At 53.4% G+C, this 16390-nt stretch overlaps 7 protein-coding genes across 7 annotated transcripts; 5 read left to right on the top strand and 2 right to left on the bottom strand.

The window, feature by feature from the left end:
* Window positions 1-48: 48 nt before the first annotated feature.
* NCS57_00771000 (Negative cofactor 2 complex subunit beta) lies at window positions 49-660 on the top strand (the record flags this gene model as incomplete). Its single annotated transcript, XM_053057553.1, has 4 exons — window positions 49-106; window positions 162-188; window positions 239-498; window positions 553-660. The coding sequence occupies 4 exons, from the start codon at window positions 49-51 to the stop codon at window positions 658-660; spliced, it is 453 nt and encodes a 150-aa protein (XP_052913748.1).
* A 485-nt stretch (window positions 661-1145) lies between these two features.
* Window positions 1146-2650, top strand: NCS57_00770900 (Deacetylase sirtuin-type domain-containing protein; the record flags this gene model as incomplete). The annotated part of the gene is made up of 3 exons (XM_053057552.1): window positions 1146-1150; window positions 1230-1477; window positions 1536-2650. The coding sequence occupies 3 exons, from the start codon at window positions 1146-1148 to the stop codon at window positions 2648-2650; spliced, it is 1368 nt and encodes a 455-aa protein (XP_052913747.1).
* A 415-nt stretch (window positions 2651-3065) lies between these two features.
* Window positions 3066-4984, bottom strand: NCS57_00770800 (Laccase; the record flags this gene model as incomplete). The annotated part of the gene is made up of 4 exons (XM_053057551.1): window positions 3066-3247; window positions 3298-3461; window positions 3518-4858; window positions 4914-4984. The coding sequence occupies 4 exons, from the start codon at window positions 4982-4984 to the stop codon at window positions 3066-3068; spliced, it is 1758 nt and encodes a 585-aa protein (XP_052913746.1).
* A 2025-nt stretch (window positions 4985-7009) lies between these two features.
* On the bottom strand, window positions 7010-7540 carry NCS57_00770700 (uncharacterized protein; the record flags this gene model as incomplete). Its single annotated transcript, XM_053057550.1, has 5 exons — window positions 7010-7133; window positions 7186-7276; window positions 7323-7352; window positions 7402-7428; window positions 7483-7540. The coding sequence occupies 5 exons, from the start codon at window positions 7538-7540 to the stop codon at window positions 7010-7012; spliced, it is 330 nt and encodes a 109-aa protein (XP_052913745.1).
* Window positions 7541-8642: 1102 nt separating this feature from the next.
* On the top strand, window positions 8643-10921 carry NCS57_00770600 (FHA domain-containing protein; the record flags this gene model as incomplete). The annotated part of the gene is made up of 2 exons (XM_053057549.1): window positions 8643-9740; window positions 9788-10921. 2 exons carry the CDS (start codon window positions 8643-8645, stop codon window positions 10919-10921), a joined length of 2232 nt encoding a protein of 743 aa, XP_052913744.1.
* Window positions 10922-11936: 1015 nt separating this feature from the next.
* Window positions 11937-12985, top strand: NCS57_00770500 (uncharacterized protein; the record flags this gene model as incomplete). Its single annotated transcript, XM_053057548.1, has 2 exons — window positions 11937-12288; window positions 12336-12985. The coding sequence occupies 2 exons, from the start codon at window positions 11937-11939 to the stop codon at window positions 12983-12985; spliced, it is 1002 nt and encodes a 333-aa protein (XP_052913743.1).
* Window positions 12986-14141: 1156 nt separating this feature from the next.
* Window positions 14142-15168, top strand: NCS57_00770400 (Endo-chitosanase; the record flags this gene model as incomplete). Its single annotated transcript, XM_053057547.1, has 4 exons — window positions 14142-14301; window positions 14348-14685; window positions 14734-15049; window positions 15101-15168. 4 exons carry the CDS (start codon window positions 14142-14144, stop codon window positions 15166-15168), a joined length of 882 nt encoding a protein of 293 aa, XP_052913742.1.
* Between the last annotated feature and the right edge of the window lie 1222 nt (window positions 15169-16390).

Below are 16390 nucleotides of genomic sequence, written 5' to 3'. Positions count from 1 at the left end.
CTTCCCCAACTGCATCGCATCTTTAATTATTGCTTTGTTTTCTGCATCATGGCTCCCCACATTCCTGCATCCGACAAGTACTGGGCGAGAATCGACGCCGGACTGAGTCTGCGCTTCATCCTTGACTTGGCAACACCCGCTAACCCTCTTTCTCTAACTAGGCAACGACGACCTCTCCCTCCCAAAAGGTATGCCAAAGTCTTCTCCTCACGTTTTTCTCTTGCTTACACTCATGCAGCCACTGTCCAAAAGATTGTTTCAGAGATTCTACCCCCCTCAGAAGGCGTGGCTTTTGCCAAGGAGGCCCGCGACCTTCTCATCGAGTGTTGTGTCGAGTTCATCACCCTGATCTCGTCCGAGGCAAACGAAATCTCAGAGAAGGAGGCCAAGAAGACCATTGCCTGCGATCACATCACCAAGGCTCTCGAGCAACTAGGCTTCACCGACTACGTCCCTGCCGTCCTTGAGGCAGCAGCCGAGCACAAAGAAGTCCAAAAGGTTCGCACTGTCTGGTCTGTCCTTTCTTGTCTATCACCCACTAACATGACGCAGGGCCGAGAGAAGAAGGCGGACAAATTCGCCAGCAGTGGCATGTCCATGGAAGAGCTGGCTCGTCTACAGGAAGAGCAGTTCGCAGCGGCGAGAGAACGCCACGGCTAGGTGCTTATGTACAAGATGGATGGGGATGGGAATCATTATTTCGGCATTGCTAGGCGTTGACGTACAGGAACTGGGTTGGACCTGGACTGGATGGACCCTTGGGTTTTGTTATCTGGGAGCGGGTTGGCTCTTTATCACTTTCGCTTATAGAATCTCCGTCATGCTTTACCCGGCATGGCCCGGGGCTCGAATATCAGGTTGTTGATCTGACTGCGTTCCTTGGTCTTGAGCCTTGACTTGAGTTGGGGTTGCATGGTTAGACACGGTTACATGACTCTGGCACACCAGTTCGTTCGCCACGGCCCAATCATGGCCTAGCCAACTCTACCAGAGACGAAGAAAGGATAAAGGAGCTATGCAACGTAACGCAACGACAACATGTCCATGTCTCCAGCCTCGCTGCCCCTTGAACACTATCGTTGCCTTGTAGGCAGTCAGCAAGCACTTACAGGTATCTATTGGCGTCTTATCGATAAAGAAAAAAGATGATGTAACTCCACCACCCCGCCCTGACAATCCCTCTTTGTTTTCGCAACCACCTCTGCTGATGCGCCCGCCATCGCAAATAGACTCTGCATCCCTTGCCTGGGAACCGCCAAGATAGGTCGAAGACGCCGCAACAAGAATAAGCCTGGACCCCGTGTCCCTCGCTGGCTCGCTCGCAAGATGGGTCAGGACGAGTCCTCCATGAGCTTCGGCGGCCCGCCAAAGGCCCTCTCCGAGAGGAGCCTGGCCGCTGTCGCAGAGTACATCAAGACGGGTCGTGACAAGAGGATTGTTGTCTTGACTGGCGCCGGTATCTCGACTGCCGCTGGAAGTATGTATCTTCTTGTCCCAGCTTTGCTCTATAGAAGCAACTCTAACCTCTTTGTCAGTTCCCGACTTTCGATCGCCCAAGACAGGCCTCTACGCCAACCTCGCCCGCCTGAACCTCCCCTACGCCGAAGCCGTCTTTGACATCTCCTACTTCCGCAGCCATCCCGAGCCCTTCTATGTCCTCGCCAACGAGCTCTACCCCGGAAAATTCCATCCCACCGTCTCCCACGCCTTCATCGCCCTCCTCGCCCGCAAAGGCCTCCTCCAGATGCTCTTCACCCAGAATATCGACTGCCTCGAGCGCGCGGCCGGTGTGCCCCCCAACAAGATCATCGAGGCCCACGGTAGCTTCGCGACACAGCGGTGCATCGAGTGCAAGACCGAATTCCCCGACGACAAGATGAAGGAGCACGTGTTTGGTGGAAAGGTCCCGCACTGCGGAGAGCCCGGCTGCAACGGGCTCGTCAAGCCGGATATTGTATTCTTTGGCGAGTCGCTCCCCAAAGCGTTTGACAACAATGTCCACAATGTGGCCATGGCGGACCTGGTGCTCATCATCGGCACCAGCTTGACCGTCTACCCCTTCGCCGCCCTCCCTGGTATGGCGCAAGAGGACAAGCCTCGAGTGCTGTTCAACATGGAGCGCGTCGGCATGATTGGCAACCGTTCAGACGATGTCATTGAGCTTGGCGCCTGCGACGACGGTATCCGCAAACTCGCCGATGCGCTTGGTTGGAGAGACGAGCTTGAGCGCCTATGGAGAGATACCGTCGGAGATGAAGAGGCGGAGCGACAGCTAAGGGGCAGAAAGGAGGATGAGGTTGAGGACGAGGTTGAGCGTCTGGCAGCCGAGGTGGAGGCGGTCGCTATTAACGATGACACCAAGGCCGATGCGGAGGAAGAGGCATCTCCAGAAACTGAGCCCACAAAGGAGGTCGATGGAGAGAAGCCCGACAATGTTCTTTCATATCAGCCGGCCACCATCTCAGCGCCAGCGCTAGCAGAGACCAAGGAGGAGGTCAAGGCGGAACCAACCAAGACAGAGTCGTCAAAGGTGCCCGAGGGCGAATCAAAAGTTGAGCCCTCAGAGACAGAGGCTCAGCAACCAAAAGACGCCAAGACGCCCCAAGAGCAGCCAGCAGAATCTGCTACTGTCAAGGAAGAATCCAAATAGTAACCCTCTTTTAGACAAGAGTCACGACGGACACGCGTTTAGGAACATTCATGAGGAAAAAGATGATGAGGTGGGGAAAAGCAATGATACACTGTCATCATACGTAGATGATAGACGACTGGATGAGTTTTCTTTGTTGGTCACGAAAGGCGATGGGAAATGTCACATAGATGGAATGGTTTAACTAGGTACCCCAACTTTGTAGATAGAATAGTCAGGCCGAATTCAAGGTCAAGATTGTCACGTCAATTACCGGAGAGAGACATTGGCGATATGATGTCAACAAGTATAAGTATAATGAAATTGCACCACTAGGGGCTATAGAAGATCAAAATAATATCCAAATCGTCGTACGAATGGTAACAGAAGTACGAGAAAAGGAAAAGAAGAAGAGAAATACACAACAAGAAAACCCTTACAGCCCGCTATCGATCTGCGCAGGGATATTCGATTGCGTCCACGTTCCCCACTGCCGGCACGTCTCAGCCACCACGTTAGGGATCCGCAGCTTCTCGACCTTGTCCGGGTTTGTGAGGAACTGCACGAGGAAGCCTGCAGAGACGTGCCAGGCTATGTGACAGTGGAAGGGCCATACGCCTGGGATGTGTGTGAGCAAGACGTGATAGAGTCTGTGGAGTGGCACGAACCTGGATTCTTTGCTGCGTCAAATTGTATCACTAAATGTCCGTTGCCTTGTAATTGGACAACGTCACGCCGTAGGGGATTGTGCTTGTTGATGATGGTGCCGTCCCAAGTGCCTGGGCCTTCATGTAGGACATACATGTTGAAGCCGTGCAGGTGTATCGGGTGTCTGGGTAGAAACAGCATTAGCCATAGTCCATAGTAGAGCAACTCAACAATACTCACGCGACAGGCGTCTTGTTGATAACATTGACCCTCACACTCTTGGCGTCCCCCAGGTTCCTCACGTTCCACTGCTCCTCGAACGAGTGGTTACCCAACTTGCTCAGCAGCAGCGTAGGGCTGTTGTAGTTGGCCCTAAAATCGACGCCTCCAAACCTCCATAGCGTGACATTGCTCGCATTGAGATGCAGCTCAACGTCAAGATCAAGAGTCAGGTCGGCCTTTGGCAGTGGCAGCTGCATGACAGGCTTTGTGAGCGCAATATCGTCGTTGGCGCACGTCCCCGGGTCCGGGATGTCCCACGGCTGCGACTTGGGGGGCTTGTCCTTGTCGGCGCCGTCGTAGTAGATGGCTGCCACGGCGTCCGGGGCGCGCGACAGGCTACACCTTGTCGAGATGTTGGAGCGCATCCAGTAGGCGTCTAGATCACCGTCGGCCTTGACAAGCACATCTGTGCGCTGCCCGATGCCGAGTGTCACCACCTTTGTGTCGTAGGGCTGCACCGGCACAAAGTCATTGGCAATGACCGTCAGGGTGTGCTCGTCGATGGAGAAGCGCTGGAGGCCCTCGCCCCCCGCGTTGATGAGGCGCAGGCGATGCGTCTTGCCACGCTTGAAGCGGAACTTGGAGATGCCAGCGTTGTTGTTGCATGGCGTCGTGTCTCCCTCCTCCACGTTGGAGCAGTTAAAGTTCATCTTGCCGTTGATGAGGTTGCTGTCTGAGAAAACGGGGCCTGGGCTGTTGGGCTGCATGGTCTCCTCCACAAGGTCAAAGTACTCCTTGTGGTACCAATCGCTCAAGAGTACAGGACCGATATCAATATCGTAGTCCTTCTTTTGACGGGGACCATGGATGATCAGGGGACCAAAGAGACCAGCAGAGTATTGGGCAGAGTAGTGAGAGTGATACCATGTGGTGCCGTACAAGTCAGCCACGAATTGATAGGTGAAACTCTTTCCAGGTGGGATAGGGCATTGCGATATACCGGGGACGCCATCTTCCCAGGGCGTCTTCTTCTGCTGGATGCCATGCCAATGCAAGGCAACACCCTCGTCTTCAATGTCGTTGTTCACTGTCACCTGAATTGTGTCGCCCCAGTTGGCCTCGATGGTGGGCCCGGGAAACTGTCCGTTGACGAGAATAACGGGAAGCTCGTATCCATCCGGAGCGAGTGTACCCCGGCTGATGGTAAAGTCATACCTCCGAATTACACCTGTGTTTGGGTGTTGGTCGTAGTAGTTGGTGTAAGGGGTCATGGTGCTCCATGGATAGCCATTGGGGGTAGGGTTGTTAGTGAGGAACAACGGCAGCAGTGGTGCAAGCAGGGTGCCAAGCAGAGATTTGCTGTATGTAGATCAGTCAATCTACTCATAGAAGCTTCAGAGAAGGTAGGATGTACCCATTGGTCTTTTTCTGGCTCAGTTTACCAAGGCCTTTCGGATTGTAAGTCCCTCCGCCGCTGTTAGCCATCTTGAGAGAGAGTTAAGAGGCAGTCTGCGAGTCTGGGTTGAATCAGATCACTCTCTCAGCGGAGGAAAGCCTCTATCTATATACGTCTCGCTTGATACGTGCCGCTGCTGGCGAACCTGGACGGGAAAGCCACGAGGAAGGACTTCTCCCGTCTTGGAGCTTTGCATGTGCCGAAGAGCCGTGGCTTGGTTGCACTCCTCCTCGGTAAGGCTGTAATCAGGACACAGTCGCCTTTGGCTGAGAGAAGTCATCCTGAGCACGGCCCGTCAGAATCTCCAAAATTGGACCTGTACACATGAAGGCGTTGAAGATGCGAATAATGGTGGTGGAGGTGGAGCCACATGGCGAGGCCCATCATGCATCAGGTGAAGCTGCACGGTGATAGTCAGCACACCAATAAGATGAGAATCAAGCAGATTATCCTATCAGGTGTTGTTGGGTAAACTCTCATGGCGCCATGAGGATGGTGTGCTTGTTCCCGGGATGTGGGCGTGATGATATCGGCAACTCTAGGCTGCTGAGTCTTGGGCATGCGGAAATAGACACGAGATCTACAACTAAGACACGCATCTCAGGACCCGATATTCAACCAACGGTTGATGATCCTCTTCCAGGATGTCCTTGGTTGGGGAGAGTTTAATCAGAGCAGCTGAGTCGTCGGACGGCACGGCAAGCCAGGTGTTTCAGGCCAACCGTTTCTATCTCCAAGTAAAGAAACAACCGGGTCCAATGGGGTTCAGCTTGTTAGCAACCCCAAAAACAACACGGACCTGTTGGTGGTAAAGGTCGCTCACTGTGACGTCGAGAGGAAGCACGATAAGCTAGCGCCAGCTCATCACGCATCTTAGAGCTGTCTGGACCGTACAAGATTCAGGTAGGAGGCAATCTCAACACCGCCAGTGGGGTCTGACGGCATGCCGTCTCTGGAGAGCAGTGGAGTCAGCTGGTATCGCGCGGGATGTTCGATCTTTCAACCTGGGGGTCAAGATCAGCCATGCCTGGGGATGACTGGGATGCATTGAGGTGCCGCTGCATGTCGCCCGTGTGGCGAGGTCGCGGTAGTCCAACTGCATTGTAAGCCGGTGATACCTATTCAAGGCTGAAGAAAGCTTGAGGCGTCAATTGCCAAAGGCCGGATCTGGGCTTGATCGTGTAGACATCTGTAAGCCAGCCCCCAATCGCATGGCCGAGTCAGAGTCAGCGTGTCAGCGCCGCTAGGACATGATATTATCCTCATCAAACCAAAGCATGAAAAGTTCGTGCCACCTGACGAGAGAATGATCCCTCAGGAACAGGACTCCCAGCTCAGCGACGCGGTCCAATATGCATAAGGTTGTGCAACGTCGCGTCGACTCATCTCAGGTAGTTGACCACAGCAGAGCCAATCGCAAAGGGATGGTGTAAGAGCCATTTAGCAAGTAAGCCGGAAAGGATTGTTTTTCTGCAGGAAACCCATGAGGAAATAAGCCACTAAACGCCATGTTCAAGATCGCATGGCCGACGGGCTGAGCATGCGGAAACCTTAAGCGGCCAGCGGCTCCCAGCCCGGCAATCTCGCGCTGCACCACCAACGCTCGAGACCTCGTATCCACGGCCGAGGGGTAGGTCGGCATGCCGGGTCACGGGTGTCATGGCGTCGATCCTGACCGTAAATGCAACATGGTCGATTGACGGCTCAACTTGAGCGCCACAGCTGTCCTGCCGCCTATCTAGCTGTGTAAATCATGTAATATCTTCAGCTGCTGTCTTGTTTTGCCATCTTGGACCACTTGATCCCAGAAAGCAGCGGTCTGCAAGGTATAGCAAGCCGACAAAAGGGCCTCGCATGAGACACCACCCCTCGCTGAGTGGTTTGTTTTGTTTCGCCCAAGAGCCCGACGGCATGGCCCAACTGCAGCACGATAGAACCAACTTGGAAGACTTGATATGTATATTACAGAATGCGGCCATCAAAGGCCAGACTGTACAGGGTGGTTGTCGAAGTTGACTGGGTATTGCTCTCGTCTCAGATCATCTTGGCCGCTCTCATGATTTCCTCCAAGCGGGGTTGGCCATATTCACTATGGGTCGTCGCTGCGCTCGCATGTACATTTCGTGCAGTTTGGGGTCGGCATCGGATCGGATGACGCTACCGATAGACATGAAGAAGCTGCGAGACCTGGTGAGCATTGAGTGGGATGCAGAGGAAGAGGCTGACATACCCAAAGGTGGCACCGGATCCGAGCATATACTGGCCCAGAGTCCTCATGATTCCGTTGGGGCCAGCTCCGTATCGGAAAATGTTGACGGTGCCTAGTCGGCGTCAGCAAGTCTTCGGGGACAGATGGAGGGGACGCACCGAATACAAAGCCCATGATAACACCAACAGCTGGCATCATGTTAGATTTGTCTCTCCCATGTCGATTGGGAGAACCTACTTCCACCCATCATGGCACCCATCTTGACTGCGAAGTTAATGTCAGTCAGGCGTCTTCAATCCAGGCAGATGACTAGCATACACTTTTCCATGTTGGAGGGGCCATGCTGACCGGCATTGATGGGCGCAACGGGAGGCATGTTGAACTAAAGGTACGGCGTCTATGAAACTCGAAGCTCAATGGCAGGCTGTCGTCGAGACGGTGGACGAGATTTATCGTTCGCTGTCGCAAGTCTTGGATCAGTTGAAGCTCTCTTGCGCCGGGTTGTGAGCGTAGAGGGACAATAACCATGACTTTCTACAACCGGTCGCTGATTGGCTCAATGGCCTTCTCAGAGACGGACTCGGCGAAAAGTCGGAGCGAGAAAACTGAATTTGACCGCACGGACCAGCGCCTCCCTCACAGTGCCCGTGATTCTCCGTCATAGGGGGTGATACACTATGTAGAAGTCATCACGTGGCTACCTTCGTGGGTCAAGAGCAGGCTCCACAGCGCGGCTACCGACTCGCAAGAGGGATTTGATTGTGCATTGTTTTTCTGACGCTCTTCCCAAGGCTCCAGGACCGTCTCGATTGCTACTCTGCAGCCTCTTGTTGCGTGGTGCTGGGGATATGCGAGCTGCGAGCAGTGAGCACATGCCAGAGTCTTTGGGCGTGTGCTCCACTGTACTCCGTGCTCTGTACTCCGTGTGCCTGTGCCGGGGCCCCAATTTCAACACGCCAAGCAGCGCTTAGCGAGACGGGCGGACAGACCTCCCCCATACTGTTACTGCAACCTCCCATCAGCTCACTCACAGCCTTTCGTCTCCCGCCCATCGACTTTGCGACGCGAAACCCCTTCCGACATCGCGATACCCTCGTGCTTGGTGAGTTCTGCACCCTCTGGGCTATCCCTGGCGAGTTTGTCGGCCCCTGATCACCCGTCCCGGTCAGGCGGCCCGCCCAATCCAACTTCTCTCCTCGGCGCCAAATCCTTTCTCCCAGCCACGAACTGACCAGCTTTCCTCTCCACTTAGTATATCGGCGTCGTCTTGCATATTTTTTCAGCGAGCGCATCCTTTCCAACGCACTGTCCCGTCTTCGAGCCGTTGCTGCACTCGTTTTGTCTCCGACCAGTAGTGGAGTGACGAACCTGGCGAGGCGCGAGCCGCACACCTCCCACTTCCAGAACCGGCCATCTCATCAATCCTTAACCTTTCCGTCCATCGGCCGCATCCTGCCCTCGTGCCTCACATCATCCCTATGACTGCAGTCGCCAACCCGCCCAACTTTCCGATCTCACGACCAGCATGGGCGATTAACGGACATCATCAAATGAATTCAGACGAAGCCCGAGGCGGCATGGGCATGTTCATGCCGCGCAAAACCTTGACGCGGTCCAACTCGTCCTCCTCCGTCTCTTCAACCTCGTCCAACTCCTCCACCACCACAGTTGCTACGAACGGCTCCCACACCAATGGAACCCCTCTATCGTCGACTACGGATCTGAGCCAATGGTCGGCCAACGGTGCGCCTCGAAAACGGCCTCAACCCAAGAACCCCTGGCCCGCAGGGAAGGGTGATTTCCAGCAAGATCTCTCCCGGGTTCCTGCCGGTCGAGGAGCGGGCATGATGGCCCATGGGCCTGTTCAGGCCGGTCCTGGTCAAGTCCAGATGTCACCGCAGGCCATGATGCGACCTATGACCGCCGAGCAGTTTCCTCCGGGCCAGCCGGTACTATATCTACTTTCTCTAAACGGAACTTTTGAACGAAAGACTATTGCTGTTCCCTTTGCTCCCGAGAGCCTTCGAATTGGCCGCCAGACGAACCAAAAGACTATTCCGACTCCCACCAACGGTTTCTTTGACAGTAAAGTGCTGTCGAGACAACATGCTGAGATTTATGCGGAGCGTAACGGCAAGATTTATATTCGAGATGTCAAGTCGTCAAACGGAACTTTTGTCAACGGAACTCGTCTATCCCAGGAAAACCGCGAATCAGAACCCCATGAACTGCAGACTTCAGACCACCTCGAACTCGGTATCGACATCGTCAGTGAGGATCAGAAAACTGTCGTTCATCACAAGGTTGCTGCCAAGGTTGAACACGCTGGCTTTCTAAGTGCTTCGAGCAATGTTTTGGATATGAACTTTGGAGATCTCGACCCGGCCAACGGCGCAATGATGATGCCTTCAGGGCCTCAAATGCGTGGCCGGGCCGGCAGCAATGCTTCGATGGCCAGCAATGGTCGGATGATGCCCAACGGCGGCATGATGAACATGCAGGCCAACGGCATGCCTCAACAACGGCCTTTCTTTCTAACCCCGGTGGCCACTGATCAGATCCTCAAACGGCTTGCGGTATGTCTAATGAAACGCAGAAACAACTGTTAAACTAACTTTGCTAGAACGAAATGCGAAACGCTCGTCTCCAGGCGCAGGATCTAGGCCGGACGAACCAGTTCGTTCACACTCTATTATCTAAGGACGACCTCAAGGATCTTGACAAGCCGGAAGGCCTGGAGCCTCCTAAGCCTCAGCCCATTGTTAATGGCATGGGCACTCCGTTCCGTGCAGACCCCAAGGCTCGATTCTCTGATCCTCCTGCACCTCCTCCTCAGCAGCCTCTTCCTGAGAAGCCCGACGTACCCTCTCTCAAGCGTGGTCCCACCGAGCGACCCAAGTCAGGACCACCCAACACCTCGCCCATCCGGCCAGATAATCTCAGCCAGATCGTCCAGCTTACCGAGGCCCTGAACAATGCCAAGCGAGACATCGACTCTCAAACCGCACGTATGCGTGAACTCGAAGAAATGCTGCAGAAGGAACGACTTGCTCGTGAAGAGGCGGAGGAGTTGGCCAAGAGACTAGAGGAGTCGGCAACTTCTCACATGAACGGATCAGCCCTACCTGGGGAGTTGGAAGCACCAGAGGAAGAGCCTGAGGCTGTTGAGGAGGTTGTTCCCGAGACTCCCGTACCAGAAGTTGTGGAGGAGACAACCCCTGCTGTTGATGCAGCTCAGGAGACTGCCACCGCTCTTCAAGCCCGTATCGACATTATGGAGAACCAGATGCGAGACATGAAGGAGCAGATGGAAGAGTGGAAGCAACGCTGCGAGATGGCCGAGTCAGAACGAGATGCTGATAGGAAGACGCTGGCTGAGATGGTTGTCCAGCTTCGTGCTGAGGAAGCTCTGCGAGAAGAGGCAGAGAAGAGGGCTCGCTCAAGGTCGAGGAGAAGAAACTCTGAGGCCGAAGCTGTTGCCACTGAGCAGACCCCTGCCTCAGAAGATGCTAAAGACATCGATGAGAAGGCAGGAGTCGTTGAGCCAGTTGTCAACGACGAATCCTCTGATGCGCCCACTTTGTCCCGGGCCAACACAATCACCCCATCGAGTCCTCAAAAGGGCGCCCTTGCGCAGGAAAAGCACCTGCACGCTGGACTGCCCTATGCCTCGATGATCGGTGTTGTTCTGTTTGGCGTGGGATTGATGGCGTACCTCAATGGTTGGCAAGCCCAGCCTCCTCGGCCCGAGCAGTAAGGGTGAGGTGGAACAGACTGTACGAGGTTGTTGTTTGACAATTGATATTATCTGAAGGGGTTCGTTTACGACATGTCATCTGGGGGGGATCTGTATTTTTGATGAGCGGTATTCATAATGCATCATGCGGCCTATCGGACTTGGCCGAACGACGACGAGACGATACGAGACCAACATGGACATAACACATCCGACCGACCACTATTTCCTTTGTACGTACTATACTTTTGCTTCTCTTGTACCAACGGCAACCAGACAACGACACGGCTACCCTTGGAAAGGGAGTGGGCCTGATTTGAGTCAGGCTGGAGGACATGGCGTTTTGTTGTTTTTGAAGTCGATACACGGGGGGCGCATGAAGGGAGGGAGGGTTGGAGGGTTGGATGGATGGATGGATAGCAAGATGGATGTTGTGAGCAGTGGGCTGCAACTCCCAAGATAGCGAAGGGGCATTTGCATAACTATACCTATCGCCTAAATACAATTTGGCTTTCAGTTTTCACATTGGTGTATCTGCAGGTTGGACAGGGTGCATGAGAGTCGAGACATGTACGTCACTGTAGACGTTCTAGAACGGGTCAACAAGTGCAACCGAGTTGTCTGACAACCAGGCACAAATCGTTCACGTCATCACACATGATAGGCCCCGGCCTAACAGTTGCACCTTTGTTCCCGGAGCTCGCATTCGCATCCTCCGACATGACGGAACGGCACGGGGCGCCAACCACCGGCGCTAACCAGTTTTCGTATTGCTGCGGCCCATCATTGAGCCGGCTGGACGGCGTCGACTTACAGATGATGCTTGAGGTCGATGATGGCTTGAGTTTGTCGGCAGAGTCGATATTGCGAGTTGCCGAGATGGAGTGTTCTGATAAAAGAGAGTCGAGAAGGTGTTGTCAGAGAAATAGGTATAAAAGTAATAATCTGCATTCTCAGTTCTTCTACTTGCCCTACCATTCTTTATTCACTACCAAAGAAACTCCCATCTTTCTCATCTACATGCACTACTTTCAACATGGTGTCCCTCTCAGAAGTCGAGCACTCAAACTCATCTGCTGCATCGACCCTCCCGTCAGGCCTCGTCGCCGTCTTTGCCGGCGCGACGGCGGGCATCGGGGAGACGGCCCTCAAGGCGTTCGCCAAGCACACCGTCAGACCAAAGATTTACTTTATCGGCCGGTCTCGGGAGGCTGGTGATCGGTTACTGAATGAGCTGAAGACCATTAATTCCGATGGGGTGTATGAGTTTGTTCAGGCTGATATGAGCCTGTTGGCGAATGTGGACAAGGTCTGTCAGGATATTAAGAGTAAGGAGTCGGTTGTGAACGTCTTATTCATGAGTCAGGGAACGCTCAAATATGGTGTTGGTAAGTTATGCATCAACTTCATCTAGTCTGTCTGCTCATGCCTATAGATACTGCGGATGGCTTCCCTCTCATCACCGGCCTCACCCTCTACTCACGCACCCGTCTAACCGTCAACCTCCTCCCCCTTCTCAAGAAGGCCACCTCTATCCGCCGCGTCGTAACCGTCATGGCGGGCACAAAAGAAGGCAAAATCTTTCTTGACGACATCCCCGGCCGCAACCTCCCAAACAAGATCAGGTCCGCCAGGGGACATCTCTGCACAGCTTTGACTCTATCCCTCGAGGCTCTTGCCCGTCAAGCACCAGAGGTTTCCTTCATACACAACTTCCCCGGCTCAGTAGACACGGACTTGATTCGTAGGGATGACGGGTTGATGATGCAGTTTGTCAAGCAATTCTTCCGACTAGGCACGACAGTCATGGGCAAGTGGGTTCCCAAAGAGGAGTGTGGAGAGAGACACGCGTGGTTGTGCCTGAGTTCAAGATTCCCTGCCAAAAGCGAAAAGGGTGCCGAGACTGCTGTGGGCACTGATGGTACAAAGGGCAGTGGTGTGTATAGTGTTGACTGGGATGGTGAAAGTGCGTCGACGGAGGTGGTCAAGTTGCTGGGAGAGTATCGAGACGCGGGGACAGTGGACAAGGTGTGGAAGCATTTCGAGGATGAATTTGTCAGGGTCACGGGGTCTGTCTCTATTTGAAGGATCATCTTGTCAGAGTTTCTTGTGTTTCGCTATATCCTAGTACTATCCCATCAAGCATGCCAATGAAATGGTTACTCTGTCCCAATGAGAGCAGTGCCACCCAAGTCGGCAAGCCTAGCCGTAACTGAGCGACAACCTAGCCTACTCCCAGTTGTAACTTAGAGCCTCCGAAACTTTGAACTCTCTAGGTCAACACGTGCGGAATTCGATACCTTTCAGGATGCCTATCGATTTACGAATGTGTGTACGGCTGTAGCTCAGCCTAGAGACACCATATCTTCCACCTGGAGGCTGGATCAATACACAGTGGCATATCGCAGTTGGTTTAGCTACATCGGGAGACAGTTTCAGAGCATCTCACTGTCCTCATAGGCAACATAGTCATGACCAGTAGCCGGCACTTGTGCAGTAACTCAGCATTGCTTGCCTGCTTACGTACACGTCGCATACAATATCCCCCCTACTACAACTAGGAGACTTAACATAATACAGACAGCTCATTACTTCAACAGCATTCATGGGCCTCAGGGGTTCGGTTAACGGTTGGTGGTTGACATCAAGGTTACCGCGTGCCTTCATTCAAAGGATCGAGAACGACCTCACTGGTACTTGAACAGTCAATGCTAATTAGACTCGAATTGAGTACAGAAACCACAACCCTTTTAGGCAACAGTTGTAAGCGACATGGCGAGCCAGGGTGATGAAACACCCATCAGCTAGGTCTGAGAATCCTACACCGACAAGTGGCCGTCTAGCAACAACTCCCAGGATCCAAGACACAGAGGTAACGTAGCATTTGGATCTCGGTAGTCGAATTGACAAACAGGTGTGACAATGCTGTTCAAGCTCCCATTTGCAGAACAGATCCGGAGTTTGAGGGGGTTGCAGTGCATAGGATCTGCGGATGACAGGTGTAGTGTCACGCAGGGGCCGTAAGCACCTTGTTTAGGAAGGCAGCTGAATCCTTCTCGATTCGAAACGTCGATCAGATGAAGGGGGAATAAACACGGTATGATGTGCCGCCCACCTTTGCTTGACAGTTTCAAAGAGCCATACTGGTCTATAAACTGTCGTTCTGGCCGCACATTGTTCTTCTAAACAGTATCCCCCTCCAGTTCCTTCAGTCCAATTAGTGTTCAACTGCATATCCACCATGTTGTATCAAAGCCTCATCCCGCTGCTCCTTGCGTCTTCGGCATCTGCGCTCCAAGTCCCCAGCAACGTCCGCACATTCTACAACCAGCTCAAAGCAAAGGGCACATGCACCAACAAGCTAGCCACCGGCTTCTTTGACTCCAAATTCGACGATGGCAGTAAGCTCGGCTCACCCATCTTGACGAATCAGGCTGACAAGGTAAGAAACGTCGTACTGCGGCGACCACCTTGAGGACTACGGCATCGTCTACCTTCAAGGTGAAGGGGGTACGTTTTCCAACATGGACGTCGACTGCGACGGCGCTCAAGGGGGGCCTCAAGACGATGGCCGTTGCGGCGAGTCGACAACCACTATCCCGACGACATCTATCAAGTACATCATCGAGGGGTACAACGTCGGCATCAGCGATTTAAACCCCCATGAACACTCGTTCGTCGTCTTTGGAAACTCAGGTACCAAGCCTGGCTGGAAGACGTTTGATCCGCGTGAGCACGGCGTCCAGAAGGCCAGCCTCATGGCGGTTGTCTGTGGAGACAAGATGGTACGCAAGCACACTCAATATGCAGAAGCCTGGCTAAGCTGATATCAGTTCTACGGCATCTGGGGTGACTCAAACGGCGACCACGGCGATCGTCCCAGCGTCGGTGAAGCATCCCTCTCTCTTGCAACAGCCTGCTACGGCAAGGGGATGCAAGCAGGCACAGGCTCCAACACAAGCCACGACGAGGAGGACGTCCTATACATTGCTTTCACCGGTGCAGATGCAGTTCCAGGCGCTAAAGGAGCTGCCTGGGCTGCAGGCAACTTTGACGATTTCCACGCCAGCCTGGTCGGACTAGGCAACAAGCTCATTAAGCGCATCGGTGGTGGCGGAGATGACTGTTCGTGGCCTGGACACTGTCAAGGTATGAGTATAGACGGCGAACTTCCCGTGCATATGCTAACGAGAAGGTTAGGCGCTTCTTGCAAGGTTGCTCAGGACTGCGCCGATGCACTCACTTGTGTAAACGGGAAGTGTGCGTAACAACAGTTGAGTTAAAGTCAGGCAAGCTAGCCGTGTAGTTACCCAACGTTTACCAATGATACCGAGGTGAGGGTCATTGTTCTACAGGTTAACCGATCCCATGTAAAGTCATCTCTTCAATATCCCCCTATAGCATGAATGGTAACCACATATGTCCACGTCATTCAACTTCTTGTACATATTAGATAGACATAGAGCTGGTCTTAAATCACACCGTTCAGGTTACGGATGGAAGGCAGCCGGTGGCACAAGTTCATGCTGCCTAAACATGCTGGCCTTCTGGATTTTGAGCCGGTCTTTTGTTGAATCGTCTACTTCACTTCAAGTAAGCCAATGTCACAGCTGTACTGGAGCAGCCTGCCCTCAAAGGCCAGGTGTCAAGAGCTAGCATCGGGTTCTCGACCAAGTATAGATGCCACGCTAGGAAGTTTTTATGAGTCAAATATCGGACACTCCTTGGACCACATCGCCATGTCACTCAACAGGCACCAAGGCTCAAGCACAGCCCAACAGTCCACAGCCCTCGGTAATAGTGACATGTCCTCGCCCGGCGGTCCGATGCCAAAATTGGAATCGCCGGCGCTACGATTGGCCGCCTTGCTAAATCTCCGAGGACCCTTAGCTCAACGTCGTGTCACAATTTTGAAGCGCCGTCGCAACGTTGGAGCATGGACCTGGGTAGTAAAATCTTTTTCGTCCCTCATGGCACTAGAAAACGGGAAAGAAAAATTTTCGAATACCGAAGCATCACCGTGCGTTCTCGACGTTCCTCGGGACATGAATAGCGTAGAGCACGGGCTTGTTGAGACAGTGTGTGTGTGAGAGAAGGCGGTCACGCGAGCAGGAACCGGTTCCAGCCTCGGAGTTGATGGCTTTCCCCAGGATATGCCAGGCACGAATTTCAGGGTCCTCGCTTCACGATGGAGTCCTTTTGACTTCTAGAACCCAAGGATCATGGGTCCGCTTGTCTGCTCGGACGTGTTTGACGGCTGGAGATGTCGGTTGGAGTGGTACAAGATGGTACATCCTCCCCTGTCTGGACGACACGCCGTGGGTTCTGGCATGATGAGGCTGAAGGAGCAGTTAATATTACTGTATATTAGTGAAGTGGTCTGTGTAAATATGGAATAATTGGGATGGAGTTTTGAATATCGAGCCATTGAGTTGGAGTGGAGATGCAGCTGGACCCTGAAGCCACGCGACAACGGTCAAGCATTCTCCA

Source organism: Fusarium keratoplasticum, chromosome 5 (genome assembly GCF_025433545.1).
Source record: "Fusarium keratoplasticum isolate Fu6.1 chromosome 5, whole genome shotgun sequence".
NCBI lineage: Eukaryota > Fungi > Ascomycota > Sordariomycetes > Hypocreales > Nectriaceae > Fusarium > Fusarium keratoplasticum.
Note: the sequence above shows the minus strand (reverse complement) of the source record. Positions and strands in the feature narration are given on the sequence as shown.